Source organism: Anolis sagrei, chromosome 5 (genome assembly GCF_037176765.1).
Source record: "Anolis sagrei isolate rAnoSag1 chromosome 5, rAnoSag1.mat, whole genome shotgun sequence".
NCBI lineage: Eukaryota > Metazoa > Chordata > Lepidosauria > Squamata > Dactyloidae > Anolis > Anolis sagrei.
Window position 1 is genome coordinate 45,380,165 of NC_090025.1, and position 27,900 is coordinate 45,408,064.

General features: G+C 40.8%; 1 protein-coding gene across 2 annotated transcripts; it reads left to right on the forward strand.

The window, feature by feature from the left end:
- Nucleotides 1–391: 391 nt before the first annotated feature.
- ELMOD2 (ELMO domain containing 2) lies at nucleotides 392–27,900 on the forward strand. 2 transcript variants are annotated; one of them, XM_067468681.1, is made up of 10 exons: nucleotides 711–781; nucleotides 2,453–2,540; nucleotides 3,288–3,435; nucleotides 12,771–12,799; nucleotides 13,372–13,469; nucleotides 15,599–15,728; nucleotides 16,703–16,836; nucleotides 17,366–17,434; nucleotides 19,765–19,898; nucleotides 21,020–27,900. In XM_067468681.1, the coding sequence occupies exons 3-10, from the start codon at nucleotides 3,291–3,293 to the stop codon at nucleotides 21,172–21,174; spliced, it is 894 nt and encodes a 297-aa protein (XP_067324782.1). In that variant the 5' UTR covers nucleotides 711–781; nucleotides 2,453–2,540; nucleotides 3,288–3,290; the 3' UTR covers nucleotides 21,175–27,900. The 2 variants fall into 2 exon arrangements, with proteins under 2 accessions (XP_060634898.2, XP_067324782.1); XM_060778915.2 differs by lacking the exon at nucleotides 2,453–2,540 and having other exon boundaries at nucleotides 392–781.

Consider the following 27,900-nt stretch of genomic DNA (forward strand, 5'->3'; position numbering starts at 1 on the left):
TCCCTTTCCCAGATCTACTACACCAGGCATGGGCCAACTTGGGCTCTCCAGGTGTCTTGGACTTCAACTCCCACCATTCCTAATAGCCTCAGGCCGTTTCCTTTCCCCCCTCAGCCACTTAAGCTGTTAGGAATGGTGGGAGTTGAAGTCCAAAACACCTGGAGGGCCCAAGCCGGCCCATGCATGACTGTGCTACAGGGGCCGTTTATGACAGCAGAGCGTGACGTCACCAACGCCCGTCTTCGCGCGCCCCTCGCCCCCTTCTCTCCCTCCCTCCGACAAGTGGGCAACAGGAGGACGCACACAACCCCGCCCACCCGGCCGGCACGAGCGGCCGCCGTTACCACGGCAACCACCCCGCTACGCGCCGCCAAGGCAGGCTGTTGGAACGCCCGCGAGGAGGCGGAGGAGGCCCTCCACGATTATTTTCCATGACGCGGCCGAAATGGACGTTGTCGGGGACGCTCCCATCCGTGTCCTTCCGGGGGAGGTGGGGCAAAACACACGGCGAAGCGTGGGACATACACGGGGTGGTTTGGGTGCGACAGGCTACTCGAGCCAGGCTTCGCGTTCCTCCCCGGGCCGCGCCGCGCCGCTCACTTCCGGTTCTGTGTGGCGGCCACTTCCTTCCCTCTTGGTGGGCGGGAGCGGCTGGTTGGAGGTGAAGGGAGGCGGCTGGCTGGCTGGCTGGCACGATGTGACCGAAGTGGCCTGGCATTCCGAGCGGGGTGGGGCGGTGCTGGAGCCTGGGACTGCTGGTGCTCCTCTGGGACGAGGGCCGGTAAGAGGACCCCCATACAAGAGCAGCCCGCCTTTGGTTTTTGGGCTCAAGTATATTAAGGAAGGAGCAGAAGAGGGTACATTGTGCTCCTCGCATACGCTTAACCTATGTATCCGGGAGTGGTTTCTTAAGGTGCGCCTAGACTGCACAATTGATGCGGTTTTACACGAGTTTAACTGTCCACCCCGGCAGTCAAAGGCCCCTTCTACTCAGCTGTATAAAATCCCACATTATCTCCTTTGAACTGGGTTATATGGCAGTGTGGACTCAGATATTCCACTTCAAAGCAGATATTGTGCATTGTTTGCCTTGATATTCTGGGTTATATGGCTGTGTGGAAGGGCCCAAACTCATGTAAAACACGAAGAGTTTGCAAACAGTTTTAACCATGCATTGAACTGCATGTCATAAATGGAAAGACTGAAAAAATACAGAACATTTTAAATAATTTTATTGAAATATTAATTGCCATATATTCATATAATTAATATTTGATTGCAGCATGCATTTTTATAAATCAACTATGTACACCTTTCTATGTATAAAGCTACACATTGGTTTTTTGTTTGTTTTTTGTGTGTGTGTCAGGAGTGACTTGCGAAACTGCATTGGTAAACTACCTGAATTTTACTACTTGCATATATTGCAGCAACCTTCTGGAATGTTTTGTGGAGTGTTTAAGTTGGGAGTTTTTAAGTTGCCTTTAACACAATTCTTGAGCCCCTGGTGGTGCAGTGGGTTAAACTCTTGTGCCGGCAGGACTCAAGATCAACAGGTTGCAGGTTCAAAGCCAGTGAGAGCGCAGATGAGCTCCCTCTGTCAGCTCCTGTTCCCCATCAGGGGACATGAGAGAAGCCTCCCACAAGGATGGTAAAACATCAGAACATCCGGGTGTCCCCTGGACGCTGTCCTTTCAGCTAGTCAGTTCTCTCACACCAGAAGCAACTTGCAGTTTCTCAAGTCACTCCTGACACACACACACACAAAATTGTGTATGTTTTGGGTGGGATGGTTATTTGTTTATGTATTTTTCTTTTGTACGGCATTGAATGTTTGCTGACTTTGTTGTTCACTGTCCTGAGTCCCTTCGGGGAGGTAGGATGGTATATAAACAAAGATGATGATGATGATGATGATGATGATTAATTCAAAGCTATAGAGTCATGTAGTTTAGTGAGGCAGCAGCACATTTTCGTAGAGAAGACTAAAGAGTTTATAGAAGTGCAGCTCCCATGATTTTATAGTATTTGGTCATGGCAGTTAATGCGGTGTCAAACTTCATTACTTCTACAGTGTAGAGCAGGCATGGGCCAACTTTGGCCCACCAGGTGTTTTGGACTTTACAACTCCTAATACTTCCTAAATGTGAGTTTTTCCAAAACTTGAAAAACTCACATTTTTGAAAGAATGAAAGTAACACTTTTCTTTGTCTGTAATAGCACTGTATTGATAAGATACAGTTGAGCATCCTTAATCTGAAATGTATAGCACCAGAATTATTTTAGATTTTTTGGGTTGGTAATTTTGAAATACTCTACCAGTATTTGCATCTATGAACATAATGAGATGTCTTGGGGTGTATCTGTACTGTAGAACGAATGCAGTTTGACACTGCTTTAGCTGCCATGGTGCCTTCTATCCTTTGGAATCATGGGATTCATACTTTTACAGGGTCTTTAGCCTTCTGTGCCAAAGAATGCTGGGGCCTCACCAAACTACAGATCCCATGATTCCATAGGATATCATCAAGTTAAGGCAGGTAAAGTGGTGTCAAACTACATTCATTCTGTACAGATGTGCCCTTGGAAATAGGGACCCAAGTCTAAAACCCAAATTTATTGATGTTAAACCTATACGTTATCCACATAGCTTGAAGATAATTTGATTCACAATGGTTTTATTAATTTTTGTGTATGAAACAAAATTTGTGTACATTGAACTACCAGGAAGCAAAAGTGTCACCATTTAGACAATTTGGGTTTTTGGAGGATTTTTAGTTTTTGTAATTCCACATAAGGGATACTCAACCTGTATCTGTAGTAGTTGTTATAAATTAATAGTGCTGCTTAGGATCTTTATAAATAGCTTTTGTTGCTGCTGCTTAGGTTCTCTGAAAAGCTATATAAAGCAGCTAAAGCTGAAAAATGTCTTTAGCCTTTGGGAAAACAAAAACAGTTTCTTCCAAAAATGGTTTCAGTTTGGCACACTTTCCTTGAAATAAGTTTAATTGAAGGTATTACAACTACTGAATATATATGCGTAATTTCTACTGCTGCTTTAAGATGATGTGTAAATATGGTACTTAAAAATGGTACTTTTGGTTGAATATGACCTTTGTTTAGTTATTGGGAACAGTTAGAAATGGAATGTAAAGCCCCATGCATCCTTATGAAACTTTCACCTGCAAACAGGTGATGTATTATTTGAGTAAACAGAAATGAGTTGTATAGCATCTGAACCAGTTCTTGTTCTAAGTTGTCTTCTTGTTATTTGTCTGTTTTTGCAGAAAATGATTATACTCTTATGGAGGTACTTGTATAGAAATATCTTTCGGTTTTGGATAAAATGGATCCTAAGACAGCTGACTGGAAAATGTGAACTGCAGCGCATCTGTGATGGCTCAAGAAGAAATGCAGAAAGAACATTTAAAATAGGTATTAATATATTTGAAAAATGAAAGCTTTTATACACAGACTTTATGTTTAAATCTCTAAAGTTAGTTTGTCAATCACAGATCAAGAACCAAATGAAAATGAATTGCATATTCCATAAATATTTGTCAGAATTGTAAATATTTATATTTAATAATTTTCATTTTAAGTCTCCAGAGACAGCTGACATAGTACAACAATATCATGAGTAACCTCCCTCACAGCAGTAACTCTTGTCACCCCATGAGTTCTAGTATTAGTAGTTTAAAATTGCAAGGACTCCAATTGCATCTTCAACCATCTTTGTTTAGCTTAAGCTGCGCTAACATAAAGCCCACCTCAGAAGTTTTGCTGATGCAGTGCATTGGATAAAATCTGCTAGTCTTCTGATTTTGCTGCTATGGAATTCAAAACTGGAGAACTGTATAGCAAAATATTTAGCCAGTTGTTTCAAGTTAATACAATGATTACTCATTTGCAATATTTATGACATGTGTCCTTGTTCAGCCAATGTTATGCCTTGTTCCATCTCCAGACTATGCTTTTCACCTCTTCTAAATTCTTCTGCACCTCCAACTGTTTTTTTTTTTTTTGCTAGTTTTTCTGTGTGCTCTCTCCTTGTTCTCTGTCTCTGGCCTTTGTAGGCTCCTGATTTTTCAACCTTTTTCTAAGTCTTATTGTGTCTGTTTCCTTGGGGGTCTTGCCTTGCTTTCTTTCTCCCTTGGGGATGAACAGCTGAGCTGTTCTTCTTTCTTCTTATTCTCTGATATTAGCAAGGTTGGTTAGCTACTGTGGCAGTCTTTGTCACTGCCATAATATAATTCCCTAGTATGTTACAGTGTAGGCACATGAATCTCTTGATTGTTAACTTGTTACAATATTAAAATTGTTGGAATTTTCATATTTAGTATAAAGACTCACAAACTTAATATATACTCAAAACTTTTGATGTCGATATGTGATGGTTTTGTTTTACCCAATACAATACAATTGTATGACTTTAAATTAGCGTGAGGATAGTGTGGGTCTAATAATAATAATAATAATAATAATAATAATAATAATAATAATAATTCACTTGTTACCTGCCTCTCCTAACAGCTCAAGGCGGGCTACAACACAGTCAAAACATACCAGCATATTGTCTGTCTATCTATCTCAAAACAGAGGGTGTAAAGATCAATATAACAGCGGCATAGAATGCAGATCCAAAACTCATGATTCAGAGTTGACTAGGTAGGCCTGCTGGAGGAGATGGGTCTTCAGTTGTGTCTTAGGGCCCTTCCACACAGCCATATAACCCAGAATATCTGCTTTGAACTGGGTTATCTGAGTCCACACTGCCATATATTCCAGTTCAGATAATGTGGGATTTTATTTAGCTGTGTGGAAGGGGCCCTAAATTCTGACAGCTCATTTAACTGTCAGAGTTCTTTCAACAGATCATTCCACAATCTTGATGTAGCCGATGAAAAGGTCCTAAAGTTGCCAGTCGGGTTTTGTCTGCTTGGAGCAAGTGACCCCCAGAGGACCTTAGGGTCAGAAGGGGGTGGATTTTGCAGGAAAAGGCGATCATGTAGGTAACCTGGACCTAAACCATACTAGCCTTTAAAGATTATAATCAATACTTTGTCCTTTGCCCAGAAACTAACTGGCAACCAGTGGTGTTTGATTTAGTAGAGGTGTGATATGCTCACTTCTAGATGATCCTGTAACCAATCATGTTTTGAACTAATTGGAATTTCTGAACTTGGTACAGAGGTAGCCCAGTGTACATCTCATTGTATAAATCCAACCTTGAGGTTACTAGTGGGTGCACTACCATCTTTAGGTGCTTAGATTCTAGGAAGAGATGCACCTGATGTATCAGGTGAAGCTAATTGTTGACCTGGTTGACATTTGGAGAAACAGATCCAGGAGCACCCCCAAGCTGTGAACACAGTCTTTCAAGGAGAGTAGAACTCCATCCAGAACTGGTTGAAACACTTCCATCCCCTGGTTAGAAAACTTGACATCAAGTACCTCTGTCATATGTAGTATTTTGCGCCCCCAAAGCTCTCAGGCCTCAGGAAGTCTCCCCCCTAAAATGGTTACAAACTACACAGAAATGTCCTGGTTACATTTGCACATTAACACTCTTAAAATTAAAAAAAAGTGAGCAGCAGAAAACCAAGGAGAATAGTGGCTGAAAATGATGTTACATTTTGGTGTGCCCATGAAATGATGGCATCAGCTGTAGCAGGTATGGGGAGATTGATTGGCCCCTGTTCATTGCTTTGTTGCCTACCCCTGACTTCAGTCAAATACAGAATAGGGTTTTCATGGCTCTTTCTATAATGGAAATGGCATTAAACACTACTCTAGAAAAGATTTCATTTCTTACAACTTGAAATGTCAATAATGAATGTTTTAACATTTCTTGATTCTTTGAACATTTTTAATGTAGCATGAGTTTTTAAGCCTTTGTCCTATTTGTCTGCTTGGAGCAAGTGACCCCCAGAGGACCTTAGGGTCAGAAGGGGGTGGATTTTGCAGGAAAAGGCGATCATGTAGGTAACCTGGACCTAAACCATACTAGCCTTTAAAGATTATAATCAATACTTTGTCCTTTGCCCAGAAACTAACTGGCAACCAGTGGTGTTTGATTTAGTAGAGGTGTGATATGCTCACTTCTAGATGATCCTGTAACCAATCATGTTTTGAACTAATTGGAATTTCTGAACTTGGTACAGAGGTAGCCCAGTGTACATCTCATTGTATAAATCCAACCTTGAGGTTACTAGTGGGTGCACTACCATCTTTAGGTGCTTAGATTCTAGGAAGAGATGCACCTGATGTATCAGGTGAAGCTAATTGTTGACCTGGTTGACATTTGGAGAAACAGATCCAGGAGCACCCCCAAGCTGTGAACACAGTCTTTCAAGGAGAGTAGAACTCCATCCAGAACTGGTTGAAACACTTCCATCCCCTGGTTAGAAAACTTGACATCAAGTACCTCTGTCATATGTAGTATTTTGCGCCCCCAAAGCTCTCAGGCCTCAGGAAGTCTCCCCCCTAAAATGGTTACAAACTACACAGAAATGTCCTGGTTACATTTGCACATTAACACTCTTAAAATTAAAAAAAAGTGAGCAGCAGAAAACCAAGGAGAATAGTGGCTGAAAATGATGTTACATTTTGGTGTGCCCATGAAATGATGGCATCAGCTGTAGCAGGTATGGGGAGATTGATTGGCCCCTGTTCATTGCTTTGTTGCCTACCCCTGACTTCAGTCAAATACAGAATAGGGTTTTCATGGCTCTTTCTATAATGGAAATGGCATTAAACACTACTCTAGAAAAGATTTCATTTCTTACAACTTGAAATGTCAATAATGAATGTTTTAACATTTCTTGATTCTTTGAACATTTTTAATGTAGCATGAGTTTTTAAGCCTTTGTCCTATTTATTTAATTTATATGCTACCCTTCTCCAAATATAGGACCCAAAGTGGTATTTATTTATTTATTTCTGGTATTTGTACCGCGATACTTCTCTACCCCCAGAGGGAGACTCAGTACGGCTTACAATGGGCACCAATATGATGCCACTACATAACATATTTATTCTATCTTAACTGAATAATTATTTGTAATATATATATATATATATATATATATATATGTCAGCTCACGATGGCTAGGCTCAATGAAGACAGGAGACTTGCATCATGTCAATCAAAGAACTTTACTGTCAGATACTGTAACATAGAAAAGCCGGAATTGCTAGATGGCTGCAGGCCACCTCTTATATACCCTCCTACACATTTGAAACATACATTCCCGCCAACCACCAAACTCCCGCCAAAGCTTCCCGCCACCAAGTGAACTGCTGTATTCCAAGGCCACCACCTGCAGGGTCGTTATCAGTTAGGAGTGTCAGGAGTCTAGTTTTCGGCGCCGAAATCAGGGCTACGGAAACTGGATCCTGACATGACGTCCTCCTCCTCTTCTTCCTCCTGAAAGGGAAACGGAACATATATCTAATCGTTTTCCGGGTCGAGGGGCCCCAAGTATTTTTTTAACAGTCCGCAGTGGAATACCGGGTGTATTTTTCCCAAATCCTTTGGTAGCTTCAGTCTATATGTGACTTCGTTTATTTGATTAATGATTCTGAATGGGCCTATATATCGTGGCGTGAGCTTCTTCGATGGTGTGTTAAGTTTGATGTTTTTTGTGGACAGCCATACCAATCCTCCTTCTTCTAGTTTGTCTCCCTCCCTCCTTTTGCGATCTGCGAACAGCTTATGTTGTTTTTGTGCTTCTCGCAATGCTTTTACCACCTTTACCCAGTTATCTCTCATTTGCTGGGCCCAACCCTCCCCTCTTTCTTGTTCTCCCTCCGGCCATTCTGGGAGTCTAGGAAGGGGGGCTACTTCTTGGCCATAAATTATTTTGAAAGGCGACTCCCGGGTTGTGGAATGTGGGGCTGAATTGTATGCTAGCTCTGCGAAGGGAAGGATATCTACCCAGTTGGTTTGCTGTTGGTTTACGTATGTTCTGAGGAATGTCCCGAGAGTTTGTTGAGTTCGTTCCACCCCCCCGTTCGTCATGGGATGGAAAGCCGAGCTCAATGTCCTCTCAGCTCCTAGTAACCTCATGAACTCTTTCCAAAACCTCGCAGTAAATTGGACTCCCCTGTCACTAATGACTTGGTCCGGACACCCATGTAATTTGTAAATGTGTTTAACGAACAATTCTGCTAGTTTTTCCGCGGACGGAAGTTTTGGGAGTGCAATAAAATGTACATTTTTTGAGAATAGATCTAGGACGGTCCAAACGTAACGTTGCCCCTTACTTGGTGGAAGTTCCCCAACAAAATCAAACGCAATCGAACTCCACGGTCTCGTAGGCTCGGTTACTTTTTGCAAAAATCCTACGGGTTTCTGTGTGGAGGCTTTGCTCTTAGCGCACATTTCGCAGTGTGAGATATATGATTTAGTGTTACTCCTCATTCCTGGCCACCAACATTGCCTTGCCAGCAATTTTGTTGTTTTGGTGACCCCAAAATGGCCTGCACTTTTATTATCATGACATCTCTTCAACATTTTCCCCCTCAATGATTCCGGAATGTACAGTTTCCTATTCACAAACACCAGTCCACCCTTCCATTCCACTTTTTCCTCATTATCTTTTAACCATTCGTCTTTTTTATATGCCTGTTTCAACTCTTCTTCCCAACTCTCTCCCCCTCCACCTTCTACTCCCACTATCTCTCGATTGCGCTCAGCTTGGGCTCTAGTTACTACGGCCATGTTTCCCCTTTGGACCGATATGAGGCTCTCAGCGGCTCGTTCTCTTCCTCCCTCTTGTCGGGGCATACGTGACAGCGTGTCTGCGAGGACGTTTCTTTTTCCTTGATGAAACTTTAATTCAAATTGGAAACGTGAGAAGTATTGAGCCCATCTGATTTGTTTGGCCGACAATTTACGGGGGGATGTGAGATATTGGAGGTTTCTGTGATCAGTCCAAACTTCAAATGGGGTGCCGCTCCCTTCTAGCAAGTGTCTCCAACACTCTAATGCTTTCATAATAGCGAGAGCTTCCTTCTCCCAGATAGGCCAATTTCGTTCTGTTTCGGTAAACTTTTTGGATAGGAACCCACAAGGTCTCAAGGCTCCTTCAGAGTCTCTTTGCATGAGCGCTGCCCCATATGCCCAATCTGAGGCGTCGCAATGGAGTACGAACTGTTTGGCCATATCTGGGTGGGTTAGAAGTGGTTCCTCAGTGAATCTCTGCTTAAGTTGGTCGAATGCTTTCTGACATTCGTCTGACCACACTAACTTTGCCCCCGGGGATCGTGTCTTAGCTGTTTCTCCCTTCCCTTTTGTTTTGAGTAGTTCCGTAAGGGGTAATGTCAGCTGGGCAAAATCTTTTATGAAGGACCTATAGAAATTTGCAAATCCCAGGAATGACTGCAATTGTTTTCGTGTGGTAGGTGGCTCCCAGACCCTCACATCCTCTACTTTTGTAGGGTCCATCGCAATCCCTTTGTGGGATATTCTGTATCCCAAGAAATCAATCTGCCTCTTATTAAATTCGCATTTGGCTAGTTTGGCGAACAATTTTGCCTCCCTTAGCCTTTGTAACACATCTCTCACCAGCTGGCAATGCTCCAATTCATTCTTATTAAAAATTATTACGTCATCTATAAAACAAAACACACCCCGGTACAACAAGGGGTGTAGCACTTCATTTATCATTTGCATGAATGCCCCTCCCCCGCCTTTTAGCCCGTAGGGACACACGGAAAATTGGAATAATCCCATTGCGGTGGAAAAAGCCGTTTTCCATTTGTCCTCTGGCTTGATTCTGATTTTGTGGTAAGCCTCCACCAAGTCCAGTTTTGTAAATATCCTCCCTTCCGACAGTCTAGATAGTAGGTCTTTGGTTAATGGTAAAGGGTAACAAGTTGTAGTGCTCACCGCATTTAACCCCCTATAGTCTACACACAAGCGCAATGACCCATCCTTCTTCCGTCTAAACAGTACGGGGGCCCCGAGGGGGGAGTCCGAAGGTTCAATGAATCCTCGCGCTAGGTTCTTGTCTATGTATTGTTTCAGTTCCTCCATTTCCCTAGCCGACATTGGGTATATTTTTGCTTTTGGAAGCGTTGCCCCTTTATTAATTTCAATTTTAACCTCAACCCTTCTTTTTGGGGGTAGTTTGTCGGCCTCCTTTTCATCAAAGACATCGGCAAAGTCTCTATATTGTGGTGGAATGTTCTGTACCCACTCTTCTGATTCGTTTTCCTCACATCTGCCACCCATCTTTGGTTGTGAGAAGCTCAGGCTCCTCTCCTCCCAGTTTACTTGGGGGTTTGCTCCTTGTAACCATGGCATCCCCAAGATTACATGGTAGTTCGCTAATGGGGCCACCACAAATGCTACTTCGCCTTCCCAGTCGCCTACTTTGCATTTCACTCCTCCGACCCCATATTTAGCTGGGGCTCCAGAAGCTACTGACCCATCTAGTTGGGTAAACGCTATGGGGGTTTGCAAAGCTATAGTCTTACATTTTAGCTCTTCAGCTAGTTCAGGGGTCATGATATTTCTAGAACATCCGCAGTCTATGAAAGCTTTGCAACTGGCCCATTTATCTAATCCCTCTAGTCTTATGGGGAAGATGAGCATCCCATTGCTTTGACTCACCAAAGATCCCTTAATGTTCTCAGGCAGGGAGCATTCTTCTGCTTTCCTCCCGGCCATCGGTTTTGGTATTGGCCGTGATAGATCCCCTCCCTTCCGCTGCCAGCATGCAGCTGCTCGGTGGCCGACACGGCCGCAGACATAACATCCGGTTTGTCGGCTTTTCTCTCTGCTCGCTGGCTCCTTCTTTGGCGGCTCTCCAGATGGCTTCTTGTCCTCTCTCCTCTGCGGTCTGGATGTTATGGTAGCTCCTCGGTGTCGCTCGATTTGGCTCAATGTTGTCTCCACTCGTCCGGCTAGTTGGATCCAGCCCTGGACCGTCCCTGGATCGTCGCGATGTAGAGCCCATGTCAGCAGCTCCTTCCTCAGACCTTCCTTGAAGATTTCCACTTTAGTCTGGGCAGACCAATCTGGGACCCGTTCAGCCAGCACCTGGAATTCCTCAGCGAATTCCGATACGCTCCTCTGCCCTTGTGTAATCGTTCTTAGCTTGTCTCTTGCTTTGATGCGTTCAAGGGGGTCTCGGAAGCGTGCTTCTAGTGCAGCCAGGAATGCTCTCACCGACCCTAGGCATGGGTCGTGTCGAGCGTGCAGTTGCACGTACCAGCTTGCTGCGCCTCCCCTTAACGCTGCTCCCACCATTCTCACTCGGCTGGCTTCCGACCTGAAGGTATGTGCATTATCTTCCAGATATCCTCTTACCAGTGTCAGGAAGAAGTCAAGGTCTTCAGGCCTCCCTCCAAATTCGGCACGTAGATCCTCCCTCCTCTGTTGTAAAGGCTGGAATTGCATTCCTTGTGTGCCTGCTTGCATCATTCCTACTGGGGGTGCGGCCTGCCCGAATGGTGCCTCTAATTGCCCTGCTCCGCGTCCTGCTCCGGTTCTCATGGGAAGGGGTTGCGGGGTTATTGTCACTCCTCGGGCCGGACCGTCTCCCCCTTCGTTTGATGCCGCTTGGGTCTTGCGTCTCGCTCCCAGGATCTGGTTGCTCCCTGTACTGGTATCCCACGGGGATTCCGTGCGGGGTGGTTGTTCCTCCAGCAGAGGGGCCAGGCGCTCCATTAGTCGGGACATCACGGATAGCGTGGTTTCCATGGCAGCCACTCTCTCTTCTAGGTATCCCTGCCTCTGGGGAGAGTTAAAGTCCATGTCGCTGCTGCCTCCCCCTGCGACCTCCCTCGCTCGCCTTTGGGTGACTCCGTTAGGGTTAGCGAACGCTGTTGATGAAGCGAGTGCAGTCACTCTTTCGAGTTCTGCTTCAGCCTCACCCAGAAGCGATGTTGGTTTTCCTCCCATCGCCCCGAGGACGGTGTCTTCTTCCTCCTCTGCAGGGGATTCGTTCCCTTCGTCCATCATACCACCTCACTGCGGTTGCAGGACGGTGCTAGGAATTCCGGCTTAATGTCAGCTCACGATGGCTAGGCTCAATGAAGACAGGAGACTTGCATCATGTCAATCAAAGAACTTTACTGTCAGATACTGTAACATAGAAAAGCCGGAATTGCTAGATGGCTGCAGGCCACCTCTTATATACCCTCCTACACATTTGAAACATACATTCCCGCCAACCACCAAACTCCCGCCAAAGCTTCCCGCCACCAAGTGAACTGCTGTATTCCAAGGCCACCACCTGCAGGGTCGTTATCAGTTAGGAGTGTCAGGAGTCTAGTTTTCGGCGCCGAAATCAGGGCTACGGAAACTGGATCCTGACATATATATATATAAAATGTACAAGTCAAAGGCAGGTTTTGGGGCCAATATTATTGATTTTGATATGATCTGTGGATACGTTGAGGGTCATTTCACTGAGATGGGAAAGTACAAATGCTGGCTCAGGAAGTGAGCCACCCCTGACTGCTACCATCATTTCCCCGCACAGGCATTCAAAAAGACATGGCAGAGAAAGTAGAGAATGTTGGTGCTTTTTTAAGGTTTTCCTAGGAAGGACTAATCTCTTGCCTTTTGCCACTCTACTCAGAGGGATGGGTCCATAGGAGTTACAGTACTCACATTAAACCATAGATAGATAAGTTTGCCCCAGTTTTAAAATTATTTTTGACTAAAATGTTTAGACTTATGTATGACTAGACAGAGTAAATGTTTATGCTTTTTGAATTATTTTAGTAATTCATATGTATTTGTCTTTTTATAGAACAATCGCTGGAAGCATCAAAGTTTAAGGTAGGCTAACATTAGTATTGTTCCCAGAATCTAAAGATAAGACCAAGGGCCTGTGTTTATCAAGTAGAATTTTGACTACTCCTTACCTACTGACCTCTGAAAATGCCTCTGGTATCTCGAATGACTTTTGAGATTCACAATTATTGCACTCTCAGTTTGCTATATCCGTGTGTGTGTGTGTGTGTTTGGATGACCACTAAGAAAATTGGATGTCCAAAGCCCATCATTTTTTCCCATCATTTTTTCACAAAGGAGAAATTGATTTTCTAAAAACCAGATTGCTATAAAATGGGTCAGCACAATTTAAAGCAAATTAGAAATGCCATTTTTCTTCAAACCTATTGTGTTATACATGCAAATATGTTCTAGTTAGCTGATGAAAATGCTCTTGATCAAAATATTGATCAATTTGTATTTAACTGGTAACAGTTTTTATTTAATATTTAAAATTTATATATATACACACACACACACACACATACTAAAGTTCACTGAAGCTTTAAATAGTGGCTATTACTAGTAAACAACATGCATAGTGAGAAGACGTCTTTTTTTTTGTTTGTGATTTTCAGACTTTGCAAAATGCTTTGAATGTTACTGAAGATGAAGTAGAAAAATGTGTTACCCATATAATAGAAGAAAAGAAGATTAACATACAGAAAGATCCAGGGTACATTTGCTACTCTTTCTGATTTTTTTTTAAACTGTTATTTTCTCAGTTTGTCTGATAAATCAGTCATTAAATGCTGAGGAAAGTCCTGCATGGAATATATATTGTGTTATTCATGCATAATAAAGTGGTGTCTGAGGCACATGGATTAAGGTATGTTCATATAAGAATGGCATAACTACAATGTCATCTAAGCAGAATATAGTTTCATTGAAATCTAAGGCAGATAGCATTCTGTGTTCTAGGAGCTTGCAAACCCTAATCCCTATACAGGGTTCACCAACATTCACAAAGAGTTTATATAATGTAGATGATGCTGTGGTAATGGATGCCATTTATGAGATTTGTTTTTTCACGCATAATGTAATTTTATTTCCTACGTATATTGTATGTGATGCTATGCTGTTGTGAAGGAGATATTAAATATTGAAACCCCTTTTTGACTTTTGACCCACCAAGTGGAAGTTGATGGCTCTTCTGGCTTGTGATTAGAGATAGCCAGTGTTTCCTTTCCACTGTAGCTGCTCTCAGGTGATGTTTGCAGAGACTGGGTGAGCTCTGACTTTGTCATTCAGACAGTGCTTGCAAGTAGCCAGTCGAGAGTGCCACTCTCAGCTGTCACTTCACTTCTTAGGCAGGAGAGGAAAGAATGAAATCATTTGTCATGAGAAGAGTACCACACTTAGATACATTATTAGACTTGTCAAAAAAGATGGAATAATTTTGTGCATATCACACTTGTGTAAAGCCATTTTCCTTTGATTTATGACACATAATATTCTGACTTAGAGAGTACTTTTAGAACTAGTGTTATTTTCTGTACATAATCTGATGGTTGACACAGTGTGAGGCAACTTTGGATAACCAAAACATTAAATCAACAACAAGGATGTATATAAATTGCAATAATAATAATAATAATAATAATAATAATAATAATAACTACTACTACTACTACTACTACTTTATTTTTATACTTCTCCACCATCTCCCCAAGGGACTCAGGGCGTCTTACAAGGGGGGCAAGCCCACATTACAGATAAAAACACCATTAAAATCAATCAAATCAAAAACATAATCAAAAACAACATCTTAAAACAATAAGGCTGAGATAACAGTCAAAGCTGGGATCAGGCTCAATTTAAGTACAATGCTTAAGAAGTCTCAAATCCAGTGGTTTGAGGAGAGTCAAGGCTTTGCTTCTATTCCTTTCACAAATAGTGCATAAGGGGTTTATGGAGGAGGTGGAGAAGATCTGCCACATGGAAAGAATTTATTTACGGTTTTTATTATTGAAGGCACTTGCGTCCTCTCCTTTCCCCATCCATGTGAAGCAAAGCTGCGATTTACCTATCCTCCAGTAATGTATTTTAGTATTTTGATGTATTTTAACTATGTTGTGCCCCACCTCGAGCCGTAAGGGGAGGCGGATAGTAAATATGTATTATTATAATTATTATGAATGTGGAATTAGTTTCCCTCCTTGAGAGCTGAGACACAAGACAGGCTTCCTCATCTTTATTCCATTCTGTTGGTGGTGTTGGCAATTTAAGGTGAGATGGTTCCTTTAATTTGGGAAGTAGACCATGAGTAGAAGTTGATTTTGAAGAGTAGTACACATTTGAAAAGCACCAATGCATACTACTTGAATAATTGTGAAAAGACCAATCTTTTAAGACTTATTCATGTGAAAAAGCTAAGAGGTACTCACTCTGTAGCTTAGCTTGTTTCTTCAAACTCTGAGACTTAAAGACTTATAATGATGCTGAATGTAGGCAACAGCTTTGGAGTTGAGCTGAAGTCTGAGCAAGTTAAGCACAAGAAATGAGAATCTAGAGTGTGGAAAGAGATGCCTTGTTGTAGATATTTAAATCCTAATTAACGTGAGCATTTATTTTAATCTGTATTTAGTGCCTTATGTATGGTATAGTAATATCATTTGGATTTTAAAAATGAAGGATTTTACTGTATGTTGAAACAATTCAGGTAATATATACTTTTCATTGTCTGCACGTTGGTACTTCGATTCTTCTGACATTTCAGACTCTGCTAACTAATTATATGGTACCTTAAAAAAAAATGAATAGAGAAAGAAATGCCCTGGTCTTTGTGTTTTCCATTTATTCCAGGTTTCCCTCAAAGCTACAGATATGTTTGCTCCAGATATCTGGTTGCAGAAGACTATATTTGGCTGTAGAAGAACTGAGAAAAGAGCCATATAATTCAGACAATAAAGAACACGAGGAACATCTGCTGGAGGTGAAAGAAATTGTCTGGTTTTAAGTTCTTTATAATCTATTTAACAGGTCTGAATTAATAACAGTAAAAACAAATGTGTTCATATAGATAATGATGTATATATACCTCTGTTGTTACCCAGGCTGATGCAAGAAAGTTCATAATCTTTTTTCAGCAAAGCAAATTTATAGTTATGAACAGCATTGAAGAGGGTTGAGACTTTTCCTTATAAGATTACTAACACACCAGATTACTTAATGAAATTGATTTAGCATTAAGTCCAGAACAAGCAAAAGGAAGTACTTCACATAACATAATTAATTTATGGAATTCAGGAGGTAAGGGAAGGGCTATTGGTTTAAATGGTTTTAAAAAGGATTTCTCTCTTTGCTACTCAAGCTAGTTAAAATTATAGTCCCTCTGTTTGGTGGTAATGTTTGTCTGATTCTTGGGGACATCAACAAAGAGTTATTTCTTTCAGAAGTATTTGGCTGACTGTAAAAAGTTGGAAAATACATTTTGATCAAATTCAGCTCTCATTATGCTCTGTAAGCAAGTTGGAATTATACATTTTTATGGGGAGTTTAAAAAACACATGTAAGTTCATGACTTGGTTAATATTTAGCAGTCAGTTCAGTGCTTGTGGACTATAAGTGCTCTGATTTCCTCATTTCAGTAGGGAAAGAGAAATTTGAGTACATGCAACCCTGTCCTGTCTTCTAAAATGAGTAGGGAGTCTGGTGGGCAGGGGAACTGCATTCCTAGAATACATTTTCTGATTGGTATGCCTGATCTAAATTTCTTTAATTTGACATGCCAAATGGAAAATGTGCCACTTATTAATGTATTTTTATAACTTTTTCACAGTACGCATATACAATTTTAGCATATGCATTTTTTAAAGTATGGTGTTGTGATTGCAGCCTTGATTAATTAGCAGTAATGTGATTGGGGGAAATATTGATAATTCTATTAATGGAAGCATATTTATACAGCTTTGGAGTTTATTGATGCCCCATGAAAAACTAAAGGCTAGAATCTCGAAGCAGTGGTGTGACATTGGTTTCCAAGGTGATGACCCCAAAACAGACTTCAGAGGAATGGGCATGCTGGGATTAACTAATCTTCTGTAAGTCAAAATACTTTCCCATGAATTCAAATTAAATGTTTTGCTAACTAGTATAAGTGGGTACTGGGAAGAAAACTGAGCCTCTTAGTATAGTCTAAGTGTTCAAAATCTAATGTGTGACTAATTATTTCAAGAGCTCTTATACTGCTGTTCATGACATGCTTAATTCGATTAAATACACCATTGAGCAGTTGATTAGACGATGCAACAGTTGTGTTATTTATTTATTTACTTTATTTGTATACCGCTGTTCTCAGCCCTTAGGCGACTCACAGCGGTTAACAACAAGAACAGTAAAAATTCAATGCTATCAACACACGGTATAAAAACAGTTAACATCATAACGTATTATAGAAAAGTATACAATTAACAACAATATACAATTAACACCAATAGCCATTCACTAGCGTCTCATCACTAAAAACATTAAAAATTATGAATGTGTTATGAATGCTCTGAAACACCAGCAGTGTGGATCAAGTAATATTTTGCAAACTGAAGCCATTTTTTTGTTTATCCATGCTTTCAGATATTTTAGTAAACACTACCCACGTGAAGCACGTCAAATCCTTGTTCGTTCAAATAATCCAAAATTGGGGTAAGATAATTTTTCATGATTAATTCTTAAAGCTGAAAATCTTCTTTAGTTCTAAATAAATACTTTCAAATGACAGTTACCCTCTGTGAGACTGAACCAGTGTATTCTAGAGATACGAAATGTGGAAATAGTTCTTTGTGTGCTAGCCTTATTTATTTTACTTTACTTCCCTCCCTCTCCAGCTGCCAGTTCTACATTTCTCTTCTTATATCAGCCTTTCTTAGCCTGACTCTTGGTTGGGACATTGGGAATAATAACAGAAACAATAACAACAACAATAAATATGCATTATTTGTTACCACCCCTCATAACAGCTCGTGGTAGGGCACAACACATATCCATATACCCTCTTTTAGCAAGAATGTTCTTCAAGCAGTAAACACATTCAAAACCAAAACTTAAACTAAAAAGCACAGACAAGCCTTTAAGATGGAATGCCAGACACTATGAAGCTGGTAACCTAACATAGTATCTATATATATAAATCTGTTAGGTTGGTTCAACGGGACAGCAAAACTCAAAAACCCCCCAACGAAACTTAACCAAAATTCCCATGCCCATAACACAACCCACAAGGTACAAACATATCTACTCAAAATGAAAAACAACACAACAACACACTCACAAAACGGCAAAACAACAAAACTCAAAAAAACCCCAATGAAACTTAACCAAAATTCCCATGCCCATAACACAACCCACAAGGTACAAACATATCTACTCAAAATGAAAAACAACACAACAACACACTCACAAAACGGCAAAACAACTGAGCATGCGCATTGGCGCCCAGCCGCAAGTTCCCTGGCGCACACACAGCCTTCCAGCCAACGTTCCCTCTGCGGAAGCCATGCCCACTCCAAGCCCCGCCGCGCCGCTTCCCGCACACACACACCCCCTGCCGCACGCACACACACAATCCCACGCTCCATCACTCCCCCCGCCGCCGCACACACACACGCAACCCCATGCTCCATCACTCCCCCGCCGCCGCGCACACACACGCAACCCCACGCTCCATCACTCCCCCCACCGCCGCACACACACACGCAACCCCACGCTCCATCACTCCCCCCGCCGCCGCACACACACACGCAACCCCATGCTCCATCACTCCCCCCGCTGCTGCGCACACACACGCAACCCCACTCCCCCCGCCGCTGCACACACACACGCAACCCCATGCTCCATCACTCACTTATTATGCTATTATTCCTATTAGACCCTGGGGGAATGGGAGAGGTGTCAGGTCCCAGAGGCAATGCATTGCATTATTGTTATTGTTATGATGGTGGTGAAATAAAAGGAAATAAAAAGAGAAAGAAGGAAGCAAACAAGGAAGGGAAGAAAGGCAAAGGAAGAAAGGGGGAGGGAATGGAGGAAAGAGAGAAGAATGAAACCAAGTAGTGAAAGAAGGAAAGAAAGAAAGAGGTAGAGAAGGAAGAAAGGAGAGAAAGGGGGAGAAAAAGGGGGAAGGAATAGGTAGGTACCTCTCTTTCATAATAGTCCAGATATCTACCTCAACTTTGATAAGTTTTACTATAGGCCACAGCAACGCGTGGCAGGGTACAGCTAGTATTATATAGAATAAGTGGCTACATCACTATAACAAAGGGAGTAATACGTGTTGTTGAAGGCTTTCATGTCCTGAATCACTGGGTTGCTGTGAGTTTTCTGGACTGTATCGCCATGTTCCAGAAGCATTCTCTCCTGACGTTTTGCCCACATCTATGGCAGGCACCCTCAGACATTGTGAGGTTTCTTGGAAACAAAGTAAATGGAATGTCCAGAGTGGAAGAAAGAACTCTTGTCTGTTTGAGTCAAGTGTGAAATTTGCAATTGATCACCTTGATTAGCATTGAAAAGCCATGCAGCTTCAAGGCTTGGCTGCTTCCTGCCTGGGGGAATCCTTTGTTGGGTGATTAGTTGGCCTTGATTGTTTCTTGTCTGGAGTTCCTCCATTTTTGAGTGTTGATCTTTCTTTACTGGCCTGATTTTAGAGGTTTTTTTAAAATACTGGTAGCCAGATTTTGTTCATGTTTATGGTTTCCTCCTTTCTGTGGAAATTGTCCACATGCTTGTGGATTTCAATGGTTTCTCTGTGTAGTCTGACACATGGTAGTTGTTAGAGTGGTCCAGCATTTCTGTGGAATTAGCATATTATTTGAGAACATGGCCATACAGCCCAGAAAACTCACAGCAACCCAAAAGGAATAATGCTATTTTAAATATACTTTGAAATTGCTAAAATCACTATTAAACTTTTGGATATTAAAAGTACTTAAATGCAGAAGTTAATTTGATGTGATCAGAATCTTTGTATGTTGCAGATATTCCTATGCAATAGTTGGGATCAACTTGACAGAGATGGCTTACAGTTTATTAAAGAATGGTTTATTAAAAATTCACTTCTACAATCTAGTTCCCGGTGTGCCACAACTGAAAGATTTCCATCAGGTTTACTGTGAGTATCTGTTGCTGTCCTTTCTAAGGATAGTGAACTTTTTTTGGGAGGAGGGGGAGGCTGTTTTCAGTTTCCGAACCTAGTTATAAGGAAATGCCTCTCTTTATTTAAAGTGTTGAAAGTGCGAAAAAGGTTTGCAACATTAGTTCTTACTGCAAAGATAGTTGCAATATACCATGAGCTTGTCAGTGCTGCCTCATGCTGAAGGCCTGAAGTGGAGTTTGATTATGTTTTCTGCAAACATAGATTTTTTTTCTATAGATGGTAGAACATCTGTGAGTTGATCCATATCATCAGGGTTTCTGACATATATACTAGTCTACAGAAGACATAGTTGACTTAGCCTAGGGAACAATGTAGGCGGTGCTGCTAAGAGGCAGAAGAGGGTGAATCTCTGGAAATGAAGAGACAGCATCAGTATCAATAATTTTGAGTTTTTGAGGGCCCAGGGAGGTCAGTTTTAGCCAGCATCCTGAAGAGGAACTTAGGATTCTTGATACAAGGTTTCTAGGGGGGAAAATCCTTGCTTTCTTAAGGGATGTGCTCCTTTTTGAAACATTATATACTTATTCTAGTGTTCCGGCCCAGCTTACCTGTTCGAAAGCATCTCCTTCTATGATTCACCTCAGAGATTAAAATCTTCTGGAGAGGCCCTGCTCTTGATCCCACCTCCTTCGCAAGTGCGGTTGGTGGGGATGAGAGACAGGGCCTTCTCAGTGGTGGCCTCTCGCTTATGGAACTCCTGAGCAAAATTAGATCAGCTCCCTCCCTCCTGACCTTCAGAAAACAAGTAAAAACATGACTATGGGACCAAGCTTTTGGACAGTGACTTGACGTGCAATAAGGAAATATGGAATAGTGCAAGGACAATTGAACAGCTTCAGATTACGATTTCGGATTATATGGTTTTAATTAGTTTGTTTTTGGTTTTAATGCTGAGCTGTTTTTAACTGGTTAGATTTAATGTGTTGTTTATTTTTATTGTATGTATGTTATGAAGCATTAAATTGTTGCCTTTTTGTAAGGCCCAGAGGGTTGAGAAGGGTGGGATATAAATACGGCAAATAAATAAATAGTGTGTTTTCTCAACAAATGCCTGGCTTTTGTTTTGGTCCTCACAGGTTATTTGGCTTACGAATTTGACAAATTTTGGTTTGAAGAAAAACCTGAAAGTATTATGTACTTCAATCAATATAGAGAGAAGTTCCATGACAAGGTTAAAAGATGTCTCCTGGATTATGATATAGTGCTTGCCTTAAAAAATGAAAAACAATAATATGCAGTCCTTTGGGTCCTGCTGATCAAAATTATGCACTTGACTGGAAATCTCATTTAACCAAAAACTTCATTCAGTAATCAAAGTTTTATACATTTTAAGAATTTAAAAATCAAAAGCTGAAAGAGCTGGGACAATCAATACTTAAGACTGTACACTGTTGACTAAAAGTCAGTTGTTTTTTATGTATGACGATCCTAATTGGATCAAAAAACCTCCCATGTTGTACTTCTGGAAGAAAGTAAAATCTGTTCACTATTGACTAACTATAGCTTGGTTTTCCAATTGTGACTCTTGTTTAGTTTGTGGCAATACTTGATGTTTTAAATTTGTCTTGTTAGGTTGTATGATTATTTTTTTCCAGCATGTTTCTGGGAGGAAAACACATAAAAAGACTTCTTTGTTTGGTTGTATGAGAACAATCTTCACTTGTGTTTATGTGAAATGATTCCATAACACTTCAGGTTAAGTGGATTTTTCTTGTGGATGTATGTAATCAGAGAATATGAGATTAAATATTCCATTTTAAACATGTTTTTTGTGTGCTACAGGAACGATTTTAAGCAAAAATATTTTTAGCCGATACTGTACTCTATCACTATGCAATTGCTATCACATGTGATCATGTAATTGTTCTTGTGTCAGCTAATTCCAGCTAATGTGAAAGCCTGAGAATATTGAGCTCCAAATGTTTAATGGAAGATCATTAGTGGGCCAGTTTTCCTGGCATGTATTGAGAAAGGAAGGTAAGACTACGTATTACCAGACAATCTAGGCAATAGGATTTTACATCTATTGCAAATTTAATAAGCTTGTTTAAAATGTTTCTCAGCAAGCTTGGCTTGTGGCTAGCCTAGGATATGTTTTGCAAGGTGAGACGATCAGTTTAAAAATCCAGTCTTTTTTTAAAGTGCCTTTTATTTACAATAATATTTTCTGAGAAGGTTTAGAGCTTGGGACTGTCCCATTGATGGACAGCTTCTAGCACATACTGGGTGCTGTTCTAAAATTTCTTCTAAAACATGCTTTATTTTGTCAGGTTTTTTTTTTGACTAAGTACATTTGTGGTGAGGAAGAATGAAAGAGAACAGAAATAAAATATCTATGGGGTAGTGGGAAACATGATTTTGTGTGACAATTTGGAGGCAGGAGGCTTAGCAATTACATGAATCACGGGCATGGGGTCCCTTATTTTAGTTGTGACTCTATTATGCACATGGGGGTATCTTAATTGTCTGTGATTCCCCTCCCCCCCCCCCCAAAAACCCTCCAGGCCTTCTCATTGGACTGAGTGGAAACCTTTTTTTTACATTGTGCACACCAGACACAATGGAAACAACCAGGGCCTTAGTGAGAAAAGATACAGAGTAAGCTCCCATAGAATAACCCAGGCATGGGCAAACCTTTTTGCCTTGGGGCTACATTGCGGGCCTGGCCAGGAGAGCCGGGCCAGGAAGGAGGAGGGCCAGGCGCACACTGTGGGGAGGGCCTGGGAGAGAACCGGCCTGGAAGGGGGGGGGGCAAGAAAAGGCAGGGCAGATACCAGGTTATCCTCAGAATGTCCTTCCAGCATAAGGACAGGGCTGCCCATCCCATCTTTATGCTGGGCGGAAGGCAGGACACACAGTGACTGCACCGATCCTCCTTCCCCAATCCTCAGGCTGTCCTCTTGGCATTATGCAGAGATGAGGGCAAGACAAGCTGTGGCTGAGAGTATTCCAGGGGGCTCTCAGCCACCATGTGCCTTCCTCGAGCCATCCTCCTGTCATAAGGATGGGGGCGCTCATAACGTCCTTACACTGAGAGGAAGGCGAGACACACGGTGGTTGAGAGCACTCCAGAAGGCTCTCAGCTGCTATGTGCCTTTCTCCCCCATTTTTTGCCATAAGGACACGGTGGGCCATTGTGTCCTTCTGCCAAGAGGACAGAGAAAATGAGGAGGGCCTGAGGTAAGAGCCCAGGGGCCCACATCTGGGCCATGGGCCTTAGTTTGCCCATGCCTGCCATAACCCCATCATCCCAACCCAAATTGGGAGCCCTGCCCTGTATTTTCATTTTATAATTGCTTCCTGTAATTGCTCAATGCATGGAAAATGCCAGATTTAGGTTACCTCTTTAAAATGTTTTTAACATTGAATATATTGCCTATGGTGAAATTATTGGCTATAACCTCTTGCATCCAATAATACTCATTATAGGTGCAGTTAAATAAATAATAGAAGCAGCAAAACCGAAGATGTCTAATTTTTGTATGCCAGTATGGTTGTAATAAAACACTTATTAATATCCCTTCCTTGTATGGCAGGATAGACCGTATTGGAGTCTTAATACTTCAACACACTAGAGAATGAATCCACTTTAAATCCGGTTGCTGCCTCCTGCAGAATTCTGGGATTTGCAGTTTAGGGAGGAGCCTTTAACAGCCTCACTAAAGTACAAACACAAGAATTCTGCAGGAGGCAGAAACTGGATTCATTCTCTAGTGGAATGCAAGTTATCAGAACTGATGTGAGGTGCTGCTTTTCAGTATATCCTTTTTAAAATATAGATTATTTTTTCTTTTTGTTGTTGGTAAAATGCTCATGCAAAAATGAGTTGTACAAAATGTGGCGATGTAAAGATCATATGTCCACATGGATAAAATATTTCCTTTGGACTCTATATATTGAGAAGATCTGGTGCTTCTTGGTAGAGAAAACAGATGAACTTGTGTGACTGGTCATACATAAGCAGTGAATTTCTTATAGTCTCACAATGACATTTTTTTTCTCTGGATGAAATTGTTGTAGATATATACACTAGACAGAATCCCATTAGGCAGTTATGGATCCATAACATACAGTTAGACATTCATAATGACTATGTGTTCACAATCCCTACATTGGGGCCATGAAAGTCCCAAACCTTATTTACCAATAAGCAGCCATTGGTTGGGGACATAGTGGTTTGCCTGATGCTCTCATGTGAGAGATTTCTAATGCAAGGGGGTGTTGCAAGAGGAGTCCTTTTTCTGTGTGTCAGACCAGACGTAGCTTATGGGAAGAGTGGAAGCATCAGGCAGCAACTTCTTCAGCAACAAGGGATACGGGCGTCTATAAATTCCAGTAGGTGCTCTTTGGTAAATGGGATTTGGTAGAGTCTGGTTTGAACAACATAGCACTGAAGTTACAGTGCCACATAGTATATGCTGGTCACATAGGATTTTGTTGATTCTATTTTTCTTTGTGTGGAAATAACAGTGATCACAATTACCTGTATCTTGAGTTTTCATTTGTAATAGCTCTGTTGAAAAATACAAAAAACAAGCCCCACAATACCCCGCCCCCCAGCAAAGCAACTTTCAAAGTGCCTGAATTATTATACTCAGCATGTTTTGGAAGCACAATTAAGGAGCTTTTATCTTCCCACAAATCAACAACAATGAACCTCTGTGCTCCTTTCTCTGCTAAGATAGATTCTTTGTTGATTTTCTGGCTATTTTAAGTGCATTAAAACATGCTGAAAACTGAGGATATCAAAGTGAGCATTCCAGAGGAGATTTCAGGTTACGTCTTCACAAGACCCTTTGACACTGCTTATCATAGGAGTATTAAAACCGAAGTTATAGGAAGCCCTGTTTCTCTACATGTTCTGCCAAAAGAGTTGGGACAATAGTTTTCTTTGTGAACCTCAACATACACATACTATTCCTATTATTCTCTTAATCTGCTTTCTTTCTTTATAGAGACTAGGAAACTTTTATAATTTTTGATAATTAGATATGCCTGATCAGTTCATTTGAGCCCCACACTAAACATCTTTTGAATGCTACCTGAGTCATACATTTTTTGAAATTTTTGTAGGCTATGCTTTTCTATTCAAAGGTGAAAACTTCAAGAGAATGACGTTAGATTAAACATTCCATATGTGCTTAAATGCTAGTAGGTTGAACTATTTCATCCTATTCTGAAAGTTTAAGGGAAAAAGATGTATGGATCCCGATTGAACCACAACTCTAGTTTATATTCCAGAACATGCTAAATGCCAAAATGGCCATAGAATGGTTACATGTTGCTCTGCAGACATCTACCGTTGATCTTCATAGCTAGATTAAATATATATGTTCCCAACTCAGGGAGAAATGAAGAGCTTGCTTCTAATACAGTAATAAGTGGCAGCGATCCTCTTTGTATTTCATCAAAGGATGTCTGGAGTAACAAGGCTGTGAACCATCCTGAGTCCCTCTATGGAGGTTAGAGAAGAACGGTACATAAAAGTTTTAAATAAATAAATAAAGATATCATCAGAGAAATCAAAGGCCGAAGGAAATTTGACAAGATGATGCCTGATTCAATTATGTCTGGATGCTAGTTACTCCCAGGGATACATCTGGGGAAAACATCCACTTTGCAATATCCTTAATGTATTTTATCTAAAAAAATAACTGCTTCATATATTGACCTAAGCACCACTGTGTTAAAAGATTAATGTTCGATAATTAAATACACAAAGAACTAGTTAAAGCAGCAAACCACTGTGTAAATAACTACCTAGTCCAGATTATAGCATAATTTAATTTTCTTAACAAAATATCTGCAAAAAACAAAGTTATAGATAATGTATCAAGTTCTGACTGTGTCTGACATTCATACCTGGGAGTTTTTTGTAACAGAATTTCTAAAATTTTATAGTTGTAAAATATTTTGAAATCCTAATTGGAATAGTTTGTACCTTCTTTCTTGTGTATATTGTGTTGAGCAGTATTCCTTTGTTACAGATAGCTGTATAGGTCTATGTGACTATAGTAACTGGGTATTATAACACAAATTAATATATTGATCTTCACTTAGGCTTTACATTTGTACATTTGGAATATGAAGTGTTGAGCGGCATTTAATTCTCAGTAGGAATGTACAGGATTGCACCAATTCTTTTCATATGCATTACTGTGGTTCAGACATACTGATCCTCGATTGATGAAGCCATGATTTATTATGATAGGAATAAGGCATGTGCCCCTATGTCCTTCCTCTTTCCTGTTCACAAGCCCAATCGGTTTCCAAACCATTTTGCTAAGGCAGTCAAAATTTGCTCCACAAATGAGGATATGACTCTTAATATAGAATGAACCCCTGAATTTCCTCATCTGAGTGTCATAAAATCTTGTTTAATGAAAAGGAAGCTTTAATAAAGTTGACCTCATGAGGTAGTGGTGTTGGAGGAGTAATATGTGTCTTGTTCCTGTTCTAATTATCTGAGATCTAGGATTATTATGTCTACACAAGAACAGTGTTTCATAAGCATAAGTATGTGGGCTTCCTGTGTCCATTTAAAAACTATTCATTCCAGGATTGTGTGGCCTGGGATCCACAAGCAATCTTGTGGAGATCCTATGCAGCCCTTGCCCTATTTTTCTTAAATCCAGCAAGAGAAAAAAAATATGTTAGGACTGAAAAAGTTTTTGGAGGGCACAGTTTTGCATTTAAATTCTCTTTCAGCCTTATACTCCAAAGCAGAGAGGGAGAATATGAAAAGTGAGCAGACTCTCATATTTAATCACACAAAAACACTATAGTCATGGTGGTATAAAATTGACTGATGTCAATCAGAGATACCACTTTGACCCTCAGGACACGTCCACTCCTTTCTAAGATTTATAGAGAATTACTTTTTGTGATGTGAAAACATGAAAAGCTTAATGTTAGGTAATAATATTTTGTAATGTAAAGTAGGCAGGATATACTGTTAACAGAATATTGCATTGTGACAATCATATTAATTGTAATTAATCTACACATTTTCAACAGAAGATGTATTGAGTTCACCTTAGCATAAGAACTGTTAATAAGTCTTCTGTGCAGCTGAATATACGATCACATGGAGAAATAGTAATGTGAATGGGTGGATTAGAATAGAAGGGTACCTGGAAATCCCTGTAGCCATTTCTGTTGCCAATGTCGTTGCAAGGTGTAGGCCTGTAAGTACAGAAATGATTATGGCTATCCCTGTGCGCTCCCATCAAATGAAAATTTCTCAAAATGGTTATGAACTTGTGATTTAGAATCACACCGGGGGTGGGGTGGTGATGGTGGTGGTGGTGTGTGTGTATGGGAAACCTCTTCAGTATTTTTACCTACATTTTTAAAGTGGAATTTGAAATAACGTCAGGCTATTTCCTGCTGTTGTTATTGATGCACCCAGATTATTTTTAAGTGTTTGGAAAGTAGAAATAAAAAATATGTGATCACAGATAATCTTTCTTCCTAAAGCAGGTTGCTTCCTTGGCAGCTATGAGCTAAATTCAATGTTGCTCTCAATTAGATTAGGTGTGGTGAGATCAATGGAAATTAAGTGGTGATTGACAAGTTCCATGCTTTCAAATCTGTTCACTCTACTTGTGACATAATCACAGTGGTAATAATGACAGACTTGACCACTAGTAGAAAAGTTCAGTATTCAGTACTGCTATTATTCTAGTCCTTACAATTCACAGTTGTATTAGTTTATGTCCTTGTTGCTAGCATGGGTTCACAGTTGGGTTTTTTATTGTAACTAATGCGTGTCCCTTCTTTCCACTTTTGGGCAGTGGCTTGTAAACCTTTTTGGAGCAAGACCATTGGCTACTACTAAATGTGTTTGTTTATACAGTTACGAAAGCAATAAAATGTTACATGTTTTGGGGAATGGAGTGTGTGTTGACAAATAAAGATCACATTGAGCAGAAATTATTCTTCTGCTATTATATTA

Bases quoted from the DNA above. Each gene is read 5' to 3' on its own strand.
- ELMOD2 (XM_060778915.2), top strand. From the start codon at position 446: ATGGACGTTGTCGGGGACGCTCCCATCCGTGTCCTTCCGGGGGAGGTG. The intron at 15,729-16,702 runs GTGAAAGAAATT...ATATTTATACAG, and splicing joins ACGAGGAACATCTGCTGGAG to CTTTGGAGTTTATTGATGCC. The intron at 16,837-17,365 runs GTAAGTCAAAAT...CCATGCTTTCAG, and splicing joins CTGGGATTAACTAATCTTCT to ATATTTTAGTAAACACTACC.